At 42.0% G+C, this 18099-nt stretch overlaps 1 protein-coding gene across 1 annotated transcript; it reads right to left on the bottom strand.

Moving 5' to 3' along the window:
• Positions 1 to 629: 629 nt before the first annotated feature.
• Positions 630 to 16820, bottom strand: ago1 (argonaute RISC component 1). Its single transcript, XM_080040282.1, has 19 exons — positions 16690 to 16820; positions 12644 to 12830; positions 9933 to 10053; positions 9531 to 9712; positions 8620 to 8756; positions 7671 to 7805; positions 7316 to 7403; positions 6758 to 6905; positions 6508 to 6627; positions 6279 to 6401; positions 5985 to 6118; positions 5498 to 5682; positions 5125 to 5284; positions 4674 to 4764; positions 2539 to 2733; positions 1827 to 1961; positions 1623 to 1724; positions 1280 to 1479; positions 630 to 870 (listed from the first exon to the last, which is right to left on the bottom strand). Exons 1-19 carry the CDS (start codon positions 16712 to 16714, stop codon positions 762 to 764), a joined length of 2577 nt encoding a protein of 858 aa, XP_079896408.1. The 5' UTR covers positions 16715 to 16820; the 3' UTR covers positions 630 to 761.
• Between the last annotated feature and the right edge of the window lie 1279 nt (positions 16821 to 18099).

Below are 18099 nucleotides of genomic sequence, written 5' to 3'. Positions count from 1 at the left end.
TTTCTGTCTCTGCTACTATAAAGACAAGAGGGCTAGCCTCAACTGTGCTAACAAACTCTTATGTGCAGGACTGAAGGCACCTACATGCTAACGCTAAGTGCTAATGTACCATACCTCAGACTCGTCAAGGCAGTTAAAAAAAAAAGAAAAAAACATTATTCAAAAACATTAAAAACATGAATGTAGTTCATGACGTTAAAACAATACATGTAAGTGTGCGTGCCCAGTACCATCCCTGGAGGATCCCCATAACAAAGGGCTTGGAACACTGGCATCCGGCATTCGGATGGGTAGAGAGGCCGCATCGTGGTGGCAGTTAAAAAAGTTTTTTTGTGTTTTGTTTTCTTTCTTTTCATCGCCTATTTTCCTCCCATCCGTATTGCATACTGACTAACACAGGAGTGTGAAGATAGTGTAAAATAGAAATACATAATAATACCCAAGTTTTAAAAATTCAACATAAAAAAGAACAATACTCCTGGTAAATTAAAAACAATAAAATTACGACAACAACAATAATAATAATACAAATAATAATAATATTCATAACCTTTTGAGTGCATGAGGCTGTAGAGTCTGACTCTGTTTTATAGGCGATGGGCCATTATGTTTCTTGGATTTGGGTCAGGTCAGTGGAGTGTGTGTGGTGGGCAGTCATTGGGAATAAGGGATGGGGATGAGGTGGTGTTGGTGGGCTGCGTGCCCACTCAGGTAGGAAAGAGGTGGGAGGAGGGATTGATGTTGGTGATGGTTGGTGCAGCTCAGGCGAAGTACATGGTCCTCAGGGTGTCGTGGTGAATCTGAACAGCTTTGGCCAGCGCCTGGGGGTCCCGACCGTTACTCTGTCCAGACACATGGCTGCCCTCTCCACTGCAGAGACAATGCAGGGAGAGAAGTTGGAGAACCAAGATCAGTGACACTCCATAATGTGACTATCAATTATTTATTGTATTATATTATCATACATGTTTGATTAATGTTCTGAATATTCAATATGTTGTTAAACAATGAAAAGATTGTGGGACAAAAATTTATGTTTTTTTACCGACACCTTTCAAAATAACACATTTGAGAGCTGTAATGGCAATACCCGATAGCGTGGTCATTTTGATATTGTGACAAGGAAAGTAAGTATCATTTATATTTCACTGCTTCTAAAAAACTGAAGACCCATGTCGCAACTAAATTTGCATTACAAAATGAAATCTTTCCAATCGCTTTGGGTCATAAGAATTTGAAGAACCAAAGGCCAATGAACATCTTTCATAATAACACAAACCTGTCATGTTCTTTGTCTACCAGATGGTAGCGGGCGCGGAAGGCCACGAGACGAGCATAGTAGGCCGGCGCAGGGATGGAGACTGAGCGAGTACAACGCACGTAAGTGTGGCACAACTGGTACGTTAGAATCTGCAACTCATCAGCCGTGAAACGATTGTCGTCCCATAAGACGTAGTAATGAGACGGCCGGCTGGTACCCTGGAGACACCAAAAGATTAAACATTAGACAAATACATTTATACAGATACAAATAAGATTATGCAAAAAACTGGTGATGTAAAACAACCACATTGGCATTAAGAGGTATTATAATTACAGAGCACTGTTTCTGTTATTATTACCTGTATGCCTGCATGGCTGCACAGGTAGAAGTCAAACTCAAAGGGATGAGTGATGTTGGTGTCCACTGTAGTCCCTGCAGGAATATTCCCACTCTTCCCAATCTATCAAAAGGAAAAACAAGATGATTATTATGAAACAAATGAAAGCAAGTATGAATAGAACACTTTTAAAAAAGTATATATGTTGGAAAATGTAATGCTCACCCTTTCAGACTTGTCAGCACAGAAGAGGCGTGTGTGGTGGCGCTTCTGAACCACGATATAAGTGATGCCTGGCTGATAGTCTTTCTCCAGTTTAATGCACGCATCTCTGATGGCCAGGAGCTCGAAGTGGAGAATCTACAAACAACAACATTATTTATTAACACTCAATCTGCCAACATCACATCATAATGCAAATGAAAAAAGGTACAGTTTGTAATATTGGAATATTTAGCAGCATCTAGTGGTCAGATTCTAGATTGCTAGCTCCATCCCTTTTGGAGAATTTACTGAAGCTACAGTGGCCTTCACGGACAATAACATAGTTACTAAAGATGACATCATCCACCATTTGAAATCAAGTGATGAGGTGAAGATGTATTTAGTTATTTATTCTATAATACTTATTCTTAGTCTTCCAACAATGTGGAAGACTCTGGTGGACACCCACTATAAATAAAAGTGGGTAAGGCCGTTAAGTTTGTCTGTTCAGTGCTACTGTAGAACATGGTGACTTAACATGGTGGTGATTCGTGCTCCAATGTAGTTATAAAATGCTTTTTAATTGATTTATTTTTAAACATATGAATATTGTATTTAATTTCAAGTCTGCTCTGAAAAATGACACTAAATTGTACACACTGTACCTTTAAGTAAACAGAAATAATGCATCATAGAACTCTCATCATTTTCAATAATCTAGATGCCATATTACCTGTGGTAACTGTCCCTCAGGAACTCCATCCCTGTAGAAGATGATCCTGGTGGGCTTGAAGCGGGTGGATTTGTAGAACTGAATTAGCAGCTCCTTCACCATGAAAGACAAATCCTCTATGATCTCCTGTCTGGGTCTCTGGACGCGCACTGTGGCACAGTATCTGCTGGGATGAGCATCCATACTGCCTACCACCTGGAAGAGACAGAGAGGGGAGGAAGGGAGTGATAGAGTTAAAAAGGGCCCTGTCATGGTTAGTTATTGTTTTAAATAGTGTCTTTATTGTATAATAGAGTTGCATCAATATATCAATCCATCAAATGTGTGATAGAGAAAATCATGAGGACTACATCTCAATCTACTTAGTGTAAAGTGTCTTTGAGTAGGACTCAATAATACTTTTCGTTTATCTGATAATATAGGTTTTAGCATTGTTCGCCAAATTGCCTACATTTCTATTATGTATTCTCACTTGCTGCACTGGGAATAATAAGTGAACAAAGATGAAAAAAAAGGGTTCATACAGTATCATACAGCAACAGTCTCATGTTGTAAGTGTATATTTAGCCAACGGTTATGTTTGGATGTGAGCATCCCCTAGGAAGTGTAGTAGGCTCAATATCCACCCTTTTTATTTTTCTTCCCTCAAATGACTCTGCACTTAACTATGGTCATTTTTCAGTTTTCTCCTCAGTCAGGAGGACCAACTCAGACACACTCTCCTCTCCCATCCTCTCCCTGTGTGACTCGAGCGTTTGTCATAATTGCTAGGCAACAACACAGCCAACCACAGCAAAGATGAGGTCAAGGGCGGCGAGGCTTGACGTAATTTCCTTTTTAAATGTGAGTCAGTGATGAGCCATTTCTTTTACTTTTTTCTCCCCCTTCGTTCAGCCTCATGTATTGTGTATTTAAATCGTAGGTCTACATGTTTCTCATGACATGAGCTTTCATAGCTGCGGGCGTCTGGGCATTTAACCACTCATTTAATGCATCAGAATAGAAACAAGTTGGTATTGGCCAAATGTTCTAATCAGCCAAAACACTTATTCTACAGTTCTAAAGGCTGAATTGCTTGGTTTGTGTTATGAACAGCCACATACAGTACACAGTATATACACTACTTATTGATGCTGTAAAATAAAAGCAGCAAATTATGCTTTTAATGAAAATGCCCAAAATGAATTGCAACTGCCCACCCAAAGTTACCAGAGCCAAAGGTGATGCATTCATCTCGTCTTTTTCCAAACCACATAAAGTTGCTCCCATTTCTAGAATGTATTCATGAATAACAGTCCAGTTGACAACCAATAATCACATATGAGCTGAATGTCTGAATGAATGATGTCTGCTCTATACAATCCTTTATTTATATTTTTGTGGGTCAAACATTAAAGCTTTTCTCTCTCAAATATACTTCTTATGGCTGTGGGGTTCTTCTCTTTCCAGCATTGCATTGCGATATAACCCAGTGCCACTGTCACCAAGCAACCGTGACCACGTGTGTTTGCTTTGCATCATGACATCTTGGAGGTAATTTGCATTATTCACATGCCCTTGTTGTTTTTTGATTTGCCTGTATAAATAGCAGTGCCTGTGTCTTCTTAGCATCTGGATTTCCATCCTAAAATCACCCATGACACGGTGGCTATTATAACAAATTATAAAATGTGCTTACTTAGTTTACCATGTCATTTTCACGTAACATAACTAAATAAATAGATAGATAACAAAAAAGTTTTCATGGCTTTGGATTGAGAAAGAGAAATCAAGGTTCAAATCCCCGTGTTGACCATCTGTTGTTCTTACAAGCAACAATTCCCCAATTATTTGATTTATATATAAATGAATTACTCTGACGTGTTGGTGTATTTATTCAAAGTGTCAGCCATGTCCATTAAGCTGCAGTTCCTTTTGAAAATGGCCACTACTATAGATTTGAAGTAAAACTTCACTAGATACCAGAGCCAAAAGGTAAAGCAGTCCACTGTCCCCCCGCCCATGGGCTTAACCTGCACACCCCTGACTCTGTGTGACGCGCAGTAGTAGTAGCACATTCCCTTCCTTTTTCCTGGGATTGTGTTCAAGGTCAGCTAGTGTTGTTTAGTGAAGGCGTTATACTGAGACAGACTTACAGCAGTAATGGAGGGCTTCTTGCCATCTCCAGCAGGGGGGTGTGTGACGTCAGCTCCCAGGAAGATAACAGGCTGCTGAAACACGGCTGACCTGAGACAGCGAATAGAGGAGGAGATAGAAATCATGCTCATAAAGACAGCACAGGTTTTATTATCATCACAGACACCGATGTAGAGATGGGTTAATATCCAGTATATCCAATATGTTGTTACAAACAGTAGATCAAATAGAATTTTAATAAGAAGGCCAAATAAAAAAAACAACATCTTGGGTATTAATATTGCAGGAGCCACTTCTCCGTCTACAGATTCATAAATATGAAATCAACTTTCGGGTTACGCAAGGGACAAATGCCTGTTTTATATGTGACAGTGGGATTTTTTCACATTTGCACTGTTCCCCTCCCTGCCATATTTGCACAATTGAAAGGCAGCCCGAATAAAAGCTTACCGTTGGTGAGGCACCAGGATGTTGTTGATGCCTCCCAGCTTGACGTTGATCTTGAGGCAGAGGTTGGAGAGGGTCTGAGGAGACGTCTTCACCACGTTCTTCACCTGAACACACTGCGTGGCCATTCCCAACTGGGTGTCTCCCACACGCTTCACCTCCGCTAAAGGGGACAGGTTGGACATGGGACATGAAGAACACCATGAAGCTAAAAGGACTAAGGTAGCATTTTGAGACGTTTAGCTGTTTAACAATACGGATAATTCCCTGATAATGATGCTCTTACAGCAGAATTTTTTTATTTTATTTTTTTATTACTTGCTAATTTGACTGTGCAAAGATGATCAGTGAAGAAGATAAAAAAACTTGAGCCTACCGTAGACAGGAGTCTTTCCCGGCAGGATGACGATGATGAGCTGCAGACCAGAGTAGGTGTTCTTCAGGTGTCTGAACATGGGCTCCACACTGTCCGCTCCCTGGGCGTATTTACAGAAACAAGGCTGGCCCTGGATGGGCATCCCAGCATCCTTAGAGATCTTACGGAGCTGGTCCGTGAAGTTCCTGACAGGAAACCAGAGAAGTTAAGACAACAGACTACGGAAAATGTTTTTTCATCATCCTTTACTTGATCACTGCCATGTTATTGGGAAATATTATTGATTATATAATTAAAATTAAATTAAAATAAATCACTTTTTCAAAATAACAAAAGTTGGCTAAATATAGTGTTGTGTATGCTAGAAGCTGAATTAATACGTGGCTATTTTGACTTACAACAACCAAATGCAAAACCGTTTAATACTGGTATGGGGGAATGTATTTAACGCAAATGAATTCCCAGTGTTACAACATTTTGTACTCACTTGAGCACCTCTTCTCTGCACTGTTTCTGGGGGGCAAAGCAGGCGATGGCCCACACTTTGATCTCAATGCCATTATAAAACTGCTTCCCCCTCATGTCCCACACTCCCTGGTTGGGTGTTGCTATGGCACGATTCTGTGGAAGACAGGGACCAGTTGAAAGTTTAAACCTGACCATGTCAGATCTACAGCAAAACGATCTACACGGGGAAAAAACATGCAACTGAAGGGCTTCTGTGCCACACTGTGTGCCTCTATGATTTGATTTGTATCTTAAGAATAAGAGCATGTATTACCCGTCCTCCATATTGCAGGATAGGGGCTGGGAGCACCCTGCCCGTCACTTCAGACATCTCATCTTTCACCTTGATCCCAAACTCCTGGATGTACGGGTCCAGGTTGAAGTTAGCGTTCTTCATCTGTGGAGAATTGAAGGACATACATCATAGTTAAATATACAAACAAGTCATACATTATGATACACTGTTGTTCCAGACTATATACACTGTTGTCTCCTCAACTCACCAGCCTGCTGATCTCCTCCTGCCTGTCGGGTGCAGAGCGAGCTGTGGCTTTGATCATAGTGGAGGTCTGATTATCAGTCAGCTTCTTGATGCACCGTTGACCTGCTACAATGTTACACACCTGAAAACAAGTAAGTCCAGAGTCATTCACGTGCACCAAGCCAGGATCTAAAGAAAGTCACTGTGGTTATATATAAACACTACTTTATTATTTTTTCAATTATCAACTCATCCTTGAAGCCCTTCCTCACCTCCAGTGGCAAGTAGGTGTGCTTCTGCTCCTGCCCCACCTGTAGACAGGGCAGGTGGGGGTATTTTAGCTGCAAGTTGTACTTCTGCTTGAAGTACTGGGCCACTGTACATTCTACTGTCTGCCCACTTTCAAGCTGGAGGGGAAACCTAGTAAGAAAAAGACAATACACGTGAACTACAGCATGATGATCTGGTGAAAAGATTAAGGAACTGCCTTTGCTGTTATTGTTTTGAATGGATGCACACCTGCATGGTCGAGTTTGTGCCACACCAGTGACAAATAGTTTGTATTTATACAGCTTATCAGGCTCTAAAGTAAGGGTTTAAGACAGCTTTAAAATGAAAATGTAGAACCCGATACCATTTGGTCAATTATCAATATCCATACAGCCCGTTTGTGGGTTATCCAAATAATGGAAAATGATGCACAAAGATAAAACAATGGTCCTATTTGATCTAATGTCCACCGCAGTCATACATGTGGTTGGCTGCTTCTTGTAAGTCACTTCAAAAAGCGAATCTAGAATAATGTAATTGAATGCTGTCGGTGCACTTACGTCTGGTGGCTGGCAGGTCGCCGGGTGACATTGCATACGCGATACTTCCTCTTCATTTGGCCACAGTGGGTCACCTCCACCTTCAGGCCTGATAGTGCCGACGGTAAGTGGGGCCGCACAAACATTAACAAAAAGAAATAATATGCCTATTAGAAGCAAAGTCACTAAAAGAGCTTCTCATGAAATAACAAAGCACCACTACAAGTTAACAGGAAAATGTCCCTGATAACAAATGGCAGTAACTCATGAATAAGGTGTAAAAATGAAAATTCTTGAAGCGTATCATGGTGTGTGTGTGTGTGTGTGTGGGTTTGAGTGTGTGTGGAAGGCTCTTTACCATTGGTCAGTAGCCCACCTTTGATCTCCTTGGTGAAGCGGACCCTTTGGGAGTCGGTGAGCGTCTTCGGCTGCTCGTCGATATTGCGAATGTCCAAAACCTCACACATGAACTCAATGACAGGCTGGGCTTTGTAAAAGGCCGTGGCCGACACTAGAGGGAGACAGAGAGCACTGATAAGTCCATGCAAATCATAGAACAGTGGAGATATGGATGTACCCAACTTTTATTAGCCTTTACGTCACCCATTTAAGGCATTTATCAGAGCCAAAATTATGTTACGAGACAGTGTTTCCCCTAGAATTTTTTTAGGCCCGGTGGTAAGAGCTGATAAAGAGTATGTGCGCCGCGTGCTACCAAATTTCTAGAAGAAATTGACCAAAATGAACCCCATTGGCAAAGGGTTATGCTTTCACATTCAGTACGTTTGTACATGTGGTGTTTCTCACAGGATTTTTAGATCCTGCTGGGTGAGAATGGACCTTCTAGTGGGGTCTGGGGGCATGCCCCTGCAGAAGAAAACCTTATCCGTTTTAAATGCATCAATCTTGTGCACTTTGAGAGGTGAAATCTGATTAATTCTGTGCTCTGTAAACAACTGTCATAAACAACATGCCTATAACTATTTTCTGTAATAATTTGGAGACACAAGCTATGCAAACTATTGAAGAAAAACACATGGATTTCAATAAAAAGCAATAAACACTAAGATCTAATATAGACAGGTCCTGTCTAGTACTCATTTCTGGAATAATCTGAATCACCTCACCTTGAAGCTAGCCTATTGAAACATTTTCTTTATTTTTTTTTTATACAAATACCTACCCCCCGCCCTACCTGGGTATAGTTAATCTTTGACCATTTCTATCCCACCATTTCTGATTAGACATGCAGTGTCAGCTAAAACTAATGGCATGTCTGGCTGACTCCACACTGTCTGGTGGTGAGCATGTCTTCAGTGACTCACCATCAATGTTAAGCATCATCTTCCACATGGCGGGCCGCACAGACTGGTGGAAGCCGAACCAGACTTCCCTCCCCCCACCCAGCGGGTGGTAGTATCCTTCAGGTGGGGAGAAAAATGAGCGGCCCACTGGAGTGTACCTAAGTGGGGGAGGGGAAACTGATGAGTGTGCGAAAATGACTGGACTCAATTTAAAGCATGACCTCAGAATGACTTCCCTTCCAGTAAAGTTACTGTCTCATGTAGAAGGTTTCAGAATTAGTCAAGTTCTTTATAACCATTGGTAAAAGAAGAACACAGAAGGAAAACAACCAAATGGGAGTTATACTCAAACACATATTATTTTCTATATTTTAGAAATGCTTTTTCTTGAAATGGTCGAAACAAAAAGGAGGAAACATTGTCACTGAACTCACAACTACACATTCCTGGCTTGAAGTCTTATATGTATTTATTTGACCATTTTCAAGTCCTCAAGCCAGTTATCATTATATTCCCTTTATTGTTCTGTGGACACTTTCACATAGGTCTCAGTTAACATCTTTTGTTTAGTGACTCTGATCGCTGAAGCTATGACGTTCATCTCTTTAAAAGAGCATTTGGCTAAACTTTCTTTGAGGTTCCCCCCTTTTTAAGCACTTTGAGATTCTTGAATATAAAGTGCATTATAAATAAAATTTATTATTATTATTATTGATGTAAGATGTAATGTAAAATGTAACACCCAAGCTAACATAGCTAGGCTGCACGGTTTTAACGTCAACAAAAAATTTACTTTGGAGAAACATGACTTTCCTATCTGCTTTTAAGAAGTACATTCATATAACTAACCTAGAAAGACCATTTGACAGGGTGTGGGGTGTTGCAGTATATGTATGTATGTGGTAAAGATAGAATGGGTTCCTATGGTGTACCTCATAGAGGCTAGGTGGCGCATGGCCACGTCCAGGGCTTGAACCGAGTCGAGGGGGACCGGCAGCCGGCCGCTGACCAGTGTCTCCTGCAGCAGGCGCCATGACACTTTGGTCAGAAAACGGATGGACACCTTAAAGATGCGGTCCTTACCCTCACCTGGGATGGTTACCTCAAAATCCACCTAGAGAAATAGAAGACAGAAACGGAGAGGAAAGTTAAAGAACATGGATGAGAACAATAACCAGAAGTTGAGCTTGTGTTAACCCTTCCATGGAGAGTGCAATTTCCTTTCAAACAGGGCTTAAAATTGACCTCATTGATCCCAGAGGAGGCTTTAAGTAAGCAATTATGGCCTGGTATGAAAGCGTAATACAAAGAAAACAAACACTGCAGGCATCTACCTTCTCACTCCCAATAGGAAGCGCTAGCACCGTGTAGATGTTCTTCTTGCCGTCATACACTGGCTTCCTGTCGCCAAAGAGCTGAGGCTTGAAGTGTTGCACCATGTATTCCACCACCTCCCTGAAGGAAAAGACGCACACAAAACACAAAATTAGATTAACAAGCACCAGAAACAGAAAGAGAGCCAGCTTTACCAGTTCAAACCAAATGGCCTGATCAGGATGCCCTATTGTGATCAAAGCTGGTGGGGGGTCAGTACTCAAGATGATAGAATATTGATCGAGCAGGATACAGCTGCTGGGTGCGATATTTCATGGTCACAGGGGGAGGGGCAAGGACAAAAAGAGTGAGGGTGTGTGGGCGTGGGGCCACCTTTCAATGCACGGTGCCTTGGCCTTCATATGAGTGAGGGACTGAGGGGGGGTTGAGGACTTGTCTTGAATGGAAAATGTCAAAGGGCTTGACCTTTGCTTGCCTTCTTGGAACCTTTGTCTTTGACCAAAAGAGGCTCAAAGAAAGACCCTCTCTGAATGTTCAAGAAGGTGGTACTAACCTGGTAATAACACATGCTAAAGTGGCCATTTTGTCTTAAAGAAACTTGGTAATATGTGTAAGCCTACTCCATGATTGTATAATAACATCTGGACCCAAACATTCAGAAGCAATTTCTTTCCATTAAATCAAACGGAATATCCATGACAGTTTTCTTGATTGAAAGACAGATTCTAATTCTTGAACACCATATCTTTCTACATATTTACTGACAATATAGTATATCCAAAAGGCCCAAGGCTATGAGTAGTGTATGTCACACTGGGGAAAGTTAACCTGATGGTTCCCAGATTGGGCTAGCTAGTGACAAAAAACAAAGCAGTCTTCTATATATTACTGCTTCTAGCCTGCCCCTGATACCTGCAACATTACTCTAGTCTGCACAAAAGATAACTGGAGAACGTGATGACAGTTGACAGTTGCCTGCGAGTCACACTGTTGTGACTCTAGAAACGTAGTCTGGAATATAAAGCATAGGAAGCTGAGCAAAGGAGAAAGTGACATTCACGCCTCCATAGAAGGATACATTCTCCTTGATTGAACATGCAGACACGTATTGTGGATTTGTAAGGAACTGGCATGAGAAGTCATCCAGGCAGAAAGACAGCACATAACCCCCCCCCCCCACCCACCCACCCACCTCCCTCCCTGAATCTCCATTTCTGTTTATGATCTACTAGTTGTTACATGGATTTGAGTAATACATGTGGCGAATCACAATCTAGGCAGCTCCTTTTTTTTTTATTTGTCACAGCTGAAAAGAATATCTGGATGGGGCCAATAAAAATGGCTCCATTAAAAAGTGTAAATATTTAAGGAGGCACCCGGAAAAGGGGACACAGCAATCGTAGTCTGTATGTTTTATTGAGCGAGCGTTAACAAGACTTTTCACTCTCCTCGCAGTAAACACGTGAGGGAGGGTCTCTTCAAGTTCACTGTGCAGCACAATGCCCAGCCAAGGTGAACGGGTCAGTGAGGTTTGATTCACTTTTGACTCCACCATCTGTCCAGTGCAGTCACTCAGGCACATGTAGAGAAGGCTCCCTACTGCTTAATGGGACCAGATCCTGCACTGATGCATGGACTTTTCTCACACAGCGTTTTGCTCCTCGAGGAGTCACACACTAGATATGATTTTAACAGAGATATTGCCTCCAACTCAAAGCAACAAAATGTAATGTAATCTGAAGTTTGGAAATAAAATTCATTGGATAAACAATTCAGAGGCAGGTACCAAGGTTGAGGTTTTTTGCCCATAAAAAACGGCAAGATATCCTTTATTTTTTTCCCCACACAAAAAAATGGTAGTCAACCTGTAAATAGATAAAGAGTTGAGACAAATAATTATATTTAAATCTCAGTGGCTCTATTCACATGTTGAAAGCTGCTGTTAATGCTGCCTGAAAGACTGATAAGTTAATACAAGTGACTATTGGGCTTTCAACAACTGATTTAAAACTGTTCCCCGCTGCAGACATGTTTGCTGCTTGTTGACTTCTTATGCCTTTCGGCCAAAAGTAACTAACTGCTTATGACACCTGACATATACCTGGTGATCTTTCAGATTCATTTGAACCATCACAGACAAGAAGACAAGGTGCAACCACCAAAAAAAAAAAAAAAAAGTGTTGCAGGAAATTATATGCACACATTGGGTAACATGGGGTTGAGTCGATGATTCCGAGAAAGTTTGTTTTCTAGATGTTTTTTTCTTTTTCGGTTGGGATCAGAGAATGTCTTCTTGTGACCCAATACCTGTCCATGAGGTGTGTGTACTAAGGGGTTTGCTGTTTACATGCCAGTCTGCAGAGCCTTGACCGTGCACTGACATTTGATTTATTATAATTTTTTTTTTTAACATATCTTTTGCTTCTTCTACGGAAACAACTACGGTGTGAATCTGTATAATACATTGGGAAGATCTGTATGTATGTGGACATGTGTGGATGTATGTATGTGTGTATATGTATGTATAGGTTTATATATATATGTATGTGTATTTGTATAGGTGTATATGCATGTAGGTATGTGTAGATATATACCGATTGTATGCAACGATTCCCCCTTTGGAGGATATAAATTGCCTGTGACAATAAAAATATATAATATAAAAAAAAAAAAAAAAGAAGGTGCAACCACCAACCAGGTGTATGTTTACCTGTTGACTCTCCGTGGGCACTTGTCGGGCTTGATGTCCACTTCATAGTGAAAGACGTCCATCTTTGGGATCTCCACCTCAAAGTAGTTGGCCAGCAGCTTGATGGGCTTGCCCACGGTACCCATGCCTGGCCGGCGGGGGGCATGGAACACCTGCTGCACGGGTGGGGGGAAGGCCCCCATGGGCACTGGACAAGCAACAGAGAGGTAGCCATTCACAAGGACAGGTGGAAGAGGGGAGGAGGGGGGGAGGGGGGGAATTAAGGAAGTGGATGTGTATAAGGCAAGAGTGAAAACAGAAAAAGGAACATTCAAAGTAGAGAAAGGGCACAGGAAAAAGCAGGCACAGAAGAGATAAAACAAACAGTCAAGTGAATAGGTGGCAGAGGAAGTGGTTGTGAGCAGCAGAAGACAGGGCAAAGGGGACCAGAAATGTGTCATAAGCCAGGAAGGAAGCGTAGGCACAGAGAGGCCAAGAGGACATGATGATGATGATGCCAAAAGAGAGAAACAATAAGAATGGGACAGTTATGCAGCAAAATGTGCATTTGGGGACCGGACAAGTTGGGGCCGAAGGAGCGTTATATAAGTGGTAAGATGAAGGGTGATAGAAGAGGACATTGACAAGGCATAAAGAAGAGGACGCAAAACAACCATATTAAGTTAAAGGACGATGGAGAAGGGAGAGAAGGGGGAGGGAAACAGAGAGGGAAATGATGGTGGGAAGGGAAAAAAAGAGAAATACATTAGAAAACCATGTAGAAAATGTTGAAGATGTTTGTAATTAAACTCCAACTATCATGTGAAAAAACAGATCATCAGTTTGAATGTGTTTCCGTCACATCCCTGCAATACAGATTTACCAACAATTTCGGATAATTGATTAATCAAACAAAATTGACAAACGTCTGTTGGTTCCAGCTTTTTAAAATTCCATGATTTTGGCTCATCCCTGTTTCAAAGTAGCTGCGAGGAACTTTCAGTTTTTGTTGATTGTACTAGAAAGTAAGTGAATACGTCAGACAGACCGCAGATGAGTCAGAGTTGGGATGAGGTAATGTTTACACGTTATATATGTGACTATGTATGATTATTATGGATTCAATGAAGTTGGTATAAAGTAGTAACGTTTATAAACAAAGGCTTTTCTGGTGTGCCTGCCATAAATCATTTTGTCCAAGTTCCTGGGAAAATTGGAACCAGTGCAAAGACATAAATATAATAACTATATCAAAATAGCACTGTTTTCACTGATGGTCTAGTTCCTTGTTACAGGTCATTTATGATCATCAGAGGAACAATTAGACTGTTTCATCAACATTTAGAGGTTCCTCGTAGGAGGTTTATGTAATTTATCAGACAAAAAGTTGCAACCCTACAAATCTTATTCTGTATTTTTTCTTTAACACAAGTCTGATCCAGAGTGATCCTAACTTGGGTGCTGGATGTGAGGCTATAGCCGTGACTCCTGCCTGAGAGGGGCCCAGTGCCGTAACCTCTGGGTCCCCAGAGACCAGCCCTCCTCACCACAACAAAGACCCCAGCTGCCCTGCTCCAACACCGTCTCACACACACAAAATACAGGGGTGTAGGACAGCAGCTCGCTTGCTACACGCACACGCACACGCACACACTCTTACACACAAACACAGGGGGCCCCCTCTACATTCCCAGCCTCACCATGGAGACACCACGGCAACACAGCATTGTCATGGATATCAGGGGATCCGTTTGTGTGTGTGTGTGTGTGTGTGTGTGTGTGTGTGTGTGTGTGTGTGTGTGTGTGTGTGTGTGTGTGTGTGTGTGTGTGTGTGTGTGTGTGTGTGTGTGTGTGTGTGTGTGTGTGTGTGTGACGATATGGGAGAAGGCAGGGTGCCGCTGTGGTCATGCTGAAGAGACCTTGGTCTTTTTGGTGCTGCACCGAGCGTGTTCCCACATCGACGGGCCAAGGCGCTGTGTATCCCAGACAGGGAACACCCAGACTGCTTTAAATAGCTGCTATGGAACTTCTCGGGTCAAACACACCACACCATCCTATGTTCACTAAGCCTTCAGAAAATGCCAAAGTTAAAGGAAGAGTAACATGAGCCATAAAAACAAGAAAGCTGCTTTGCTTAGTGTGTGTGTGTGTGTGTGTGTGTGTGTGTGTGTGTGTGTGTGTGTGTGTGTGTGTGTGTGTGTGTGTGTGTGTGTGTGTGTGTGTGTGTGTGTGTGTGTGTGTCATGTGTAGGATCACACTTCACCACAAGACATCTAACAAACACCATAAACACACAGACACCAGGCATGTGTTCACATATATGTGAAAAGCGTTATGTGTGTGATTAATATGTGTGTCGAGACTCGAGAGTGTGCGTTGCTAGAGTTTGCACACTCACACAATGACACAATCGCGCACTCACACAATGACACACACACACACACACTTCGCCCCAATGTGCCAGTGAACGCAGATGGTGAGAAGTGAAGCCATCCCAAGACAATAGCAGTCTTTCCTGGGCGGCAAGACTTAAAGCAGAGCTTCAGTGCTGAATCACAACATGAACACTCACTACTTACTGTATTTGCAATGACGTAACAAGCAATAAGCTTAAGTCACATCAGAACGACTACTTTAAGTTATATCTAGGGGGACAAATACATTTTTTACACACTTAAGTTTAGTTCAATGATGGCCGATTGGCAAGTTACCCTTATTCATCAGGATCCTCTGATTTGCAATACAACAACACATTTAAAAATGTAACTCAACCTTTTTTTACATTTTGTTTGTAGCGGCAGATTTGCAGTGTATGATAAAGGTTGCACTGCACAATCAAAATAAATCCAGTGAGTATAAAAAGGAAATTAGCCTTTTATAATCTCAAAATAAGGAACGTCAGTGGATGTTTACTAGGAGACCCTGTCCCTAATCGGGGGATCACAACAGACTGAGCACATGAATGAAAGGAACAGCCAATTAAGCATCAATTGTTTGGGCCAAACTAGTTGGTTCTCTAAATAATTGGCAGTTGACCATGAGCTAAACATGGCAATCAGCTCAGTCTTCTAAAATAGCATTTTTGAATCGTCACACCTCAAACACAAAAGCAGACTTTGAGATGAGGGGCCCCTGTGGGTCCCTTCACCCATCCGAAAAGATAAAAGCAAGCACATTCAACTGAATCCAAGGTTCTGTATCATAAGTGGACAACGCAATTTAAATCTTAGGGGCATACTTGTGCAAACAAAGACAACCCGGATTCAAGACTGGATTAGAAAGACCAGGGTCAAGATTTACACAATAGTTAGTGGACTTTGAAACTTGCCATTAAGTCAAACACCACCTACTTTGTGTTTTAATTGGCTGTGCTTATAACTCTGTATCATCCACGACAAAATACAAACACAAAGATCATCAGTGGCACTGATAAGCAGTATTATCAGTAAATATGATATGAAGTTAAGCATGCAAAGTGAAACCCCTCCATGAAAACCCAATGCACTAAACATACTCCCAACGTTTCTATCAACTCTACTATGTGCAGAGATCACAATTTGGGATTATTTTTGGCTCCACATAAATAAATCATTTAACTGCAGAGGCCTGTGACTCTCATGATGTGCGCATAGGTGTTCTAAACTCTTTAGAGCACCTTAACCTGTCACTGTGAAGGGGGCTTTGCTGTGCGGGCTGCAGCCAGCTGCTGCTGATGCTGCTACTTGAAGGCGGGCTTCACCTCGTCCCTACTCAATGAGATTCCCACGACCTCCCTTGCCCCGCGCGCATGGCTGAGGATATTGTCAGGGGTCCAGAAGAAGGCTCGTCTGTAGTAGCCTTATATATCTGGATTAATAATAACAGTCGGTGCAAAGTGTTGTATGTGCAGACAGACTGCAGGAGAGCCCCCTCCATCTCCCACAGACGGGGCTGTGCATCCCCCCTGGACGTTAAGGCCAGGCTACGGTGCCCCCTTTTTTTAACAGACGGCAGCCTCTATCTGCAGCAATAGCCTACCATGTTGAAACACCAAAGTAAAAAAAAATGTTTGAAGAAAATACACCTACCAGCACCAGACGGTCCCGGCTCCATCCCATTCACTTAGCAGCGCGGGGTACAAGCTAGCTAATCCGGGGGTGCTGTGTCCAAACCGCCGGTTGCCCCTTCAGGCTGGAAGCGTCTCAGACTTCCAGCTCCCTCCCTCCTCCTCTCCTCTCGGCGTGTATAGTTTTCTCTTTTCCTCGGCTGTACCCCCGCCCCCCTTGCCCCTAACCAGTGCCCCCCAGACCCGCAGAGGAGTTAAGGGCTAACGGCAGTAGCTGTCCGTTACTTGTCTTTCCTTTTGGGTTGACCCTGGAGACACTGCGCTGGATGGAGAAATGGACCAGCGTCTTGTTGGAGCACCGTGCTCCCTCCCGGCCGCCGTGATTTAGCCTTTTGCCCGCGGCGTTGTGATTTCTTCTCGGTCTGTAGTCTGTTGTGCTCTGTGGTCCTGCTGCTTACCGTTCAAGCAGGATTCTCCAGCGGAACAAAAAAAAAGAAGGGCCAGCCCCTTACCCCCAAAAAAATCTGAAACTTCTTCTTTGCCATTAACAGTGGAAAAGGGAGCTGTTGATGAACTTGCTGTCACACCCAAGAGGTTGAAGACGGAACTACACTGCAGATATGCAAATATAGGCTACTAACAAACAAAAAAGGCTTACTTGTTGTGACCTAGTAGTGTGACCCTTGTGACCCTGTTTATAATTTGATAAAGATATAGGAAATTACGAAAACCATAATTAAAGAACGTCTAAAATAAATGAAATAAACCAATGTAATTTAAAATAATTTGGTTGTGAATCTAATCTAATCTAATCTAATCTAATCTAATCTAATTTTTTTTTTTTTTTTTTTTTTTACTATATGAGAGTGTAGGATATTGCAAGTCAGTCGTTTCGTCATTTTCTTATCCTTTCAGTAAAAAATTCAGGTTTGAAACCTATTTTATGAACCTAACTTAACAACTTGTATTACATGAGAGTTAACAGTAAAGTTGTATCACTCTTTTGTTTTTATTTTAGATGGGGCAGTAGAGGATTTGTTTGTTGGGATTATCAATCACAAAAAAGGAAGGATCACAATAGTTGTATTTTCAGGACATCAAATCAGGATAGATAAAAACTGCATGTCTTAAACAAAGGTTGCGTTCCGAATCGCATACTCTTTCTTTTTTCTATTCTATATACTACATCCGACGATAAAAAGAATCTAGTTAGGATGCAGTAGACATACTATTGGGACATACTTTTCTCTCTTATTTCATCATAACATTGCGCCTTGATCTTGCCTCTTGCTTTTATATCCGTCGCATCCCCGTTTGTTTTCATAACATGGACCTATAGGCTTCGTCGATGTTACGTCACTTCACGTGCGCACTGGATTGTGGGTCAGAATCGCCCAAATAGGATGCACTTTTCAACACTAACAATCTTGGC

Source organism: Ammodytes marinus (genome assembly GCF_949987685.1).
Source record: "Ammodytes marinus genome assembly, chromosome: 13".
Lineage (NCBI taxonomy): Eukaryota > Metazoa > Chordata > Actinopteri > Uranoscopiformes > Ammodytidae > Ammodytes > Ammodytes marinus.
The sequence above is the reverse complement of the archived record's forward strand: the minus strand, read 5'-3'. Positions and strand labels throughout refer to the sequence as shown.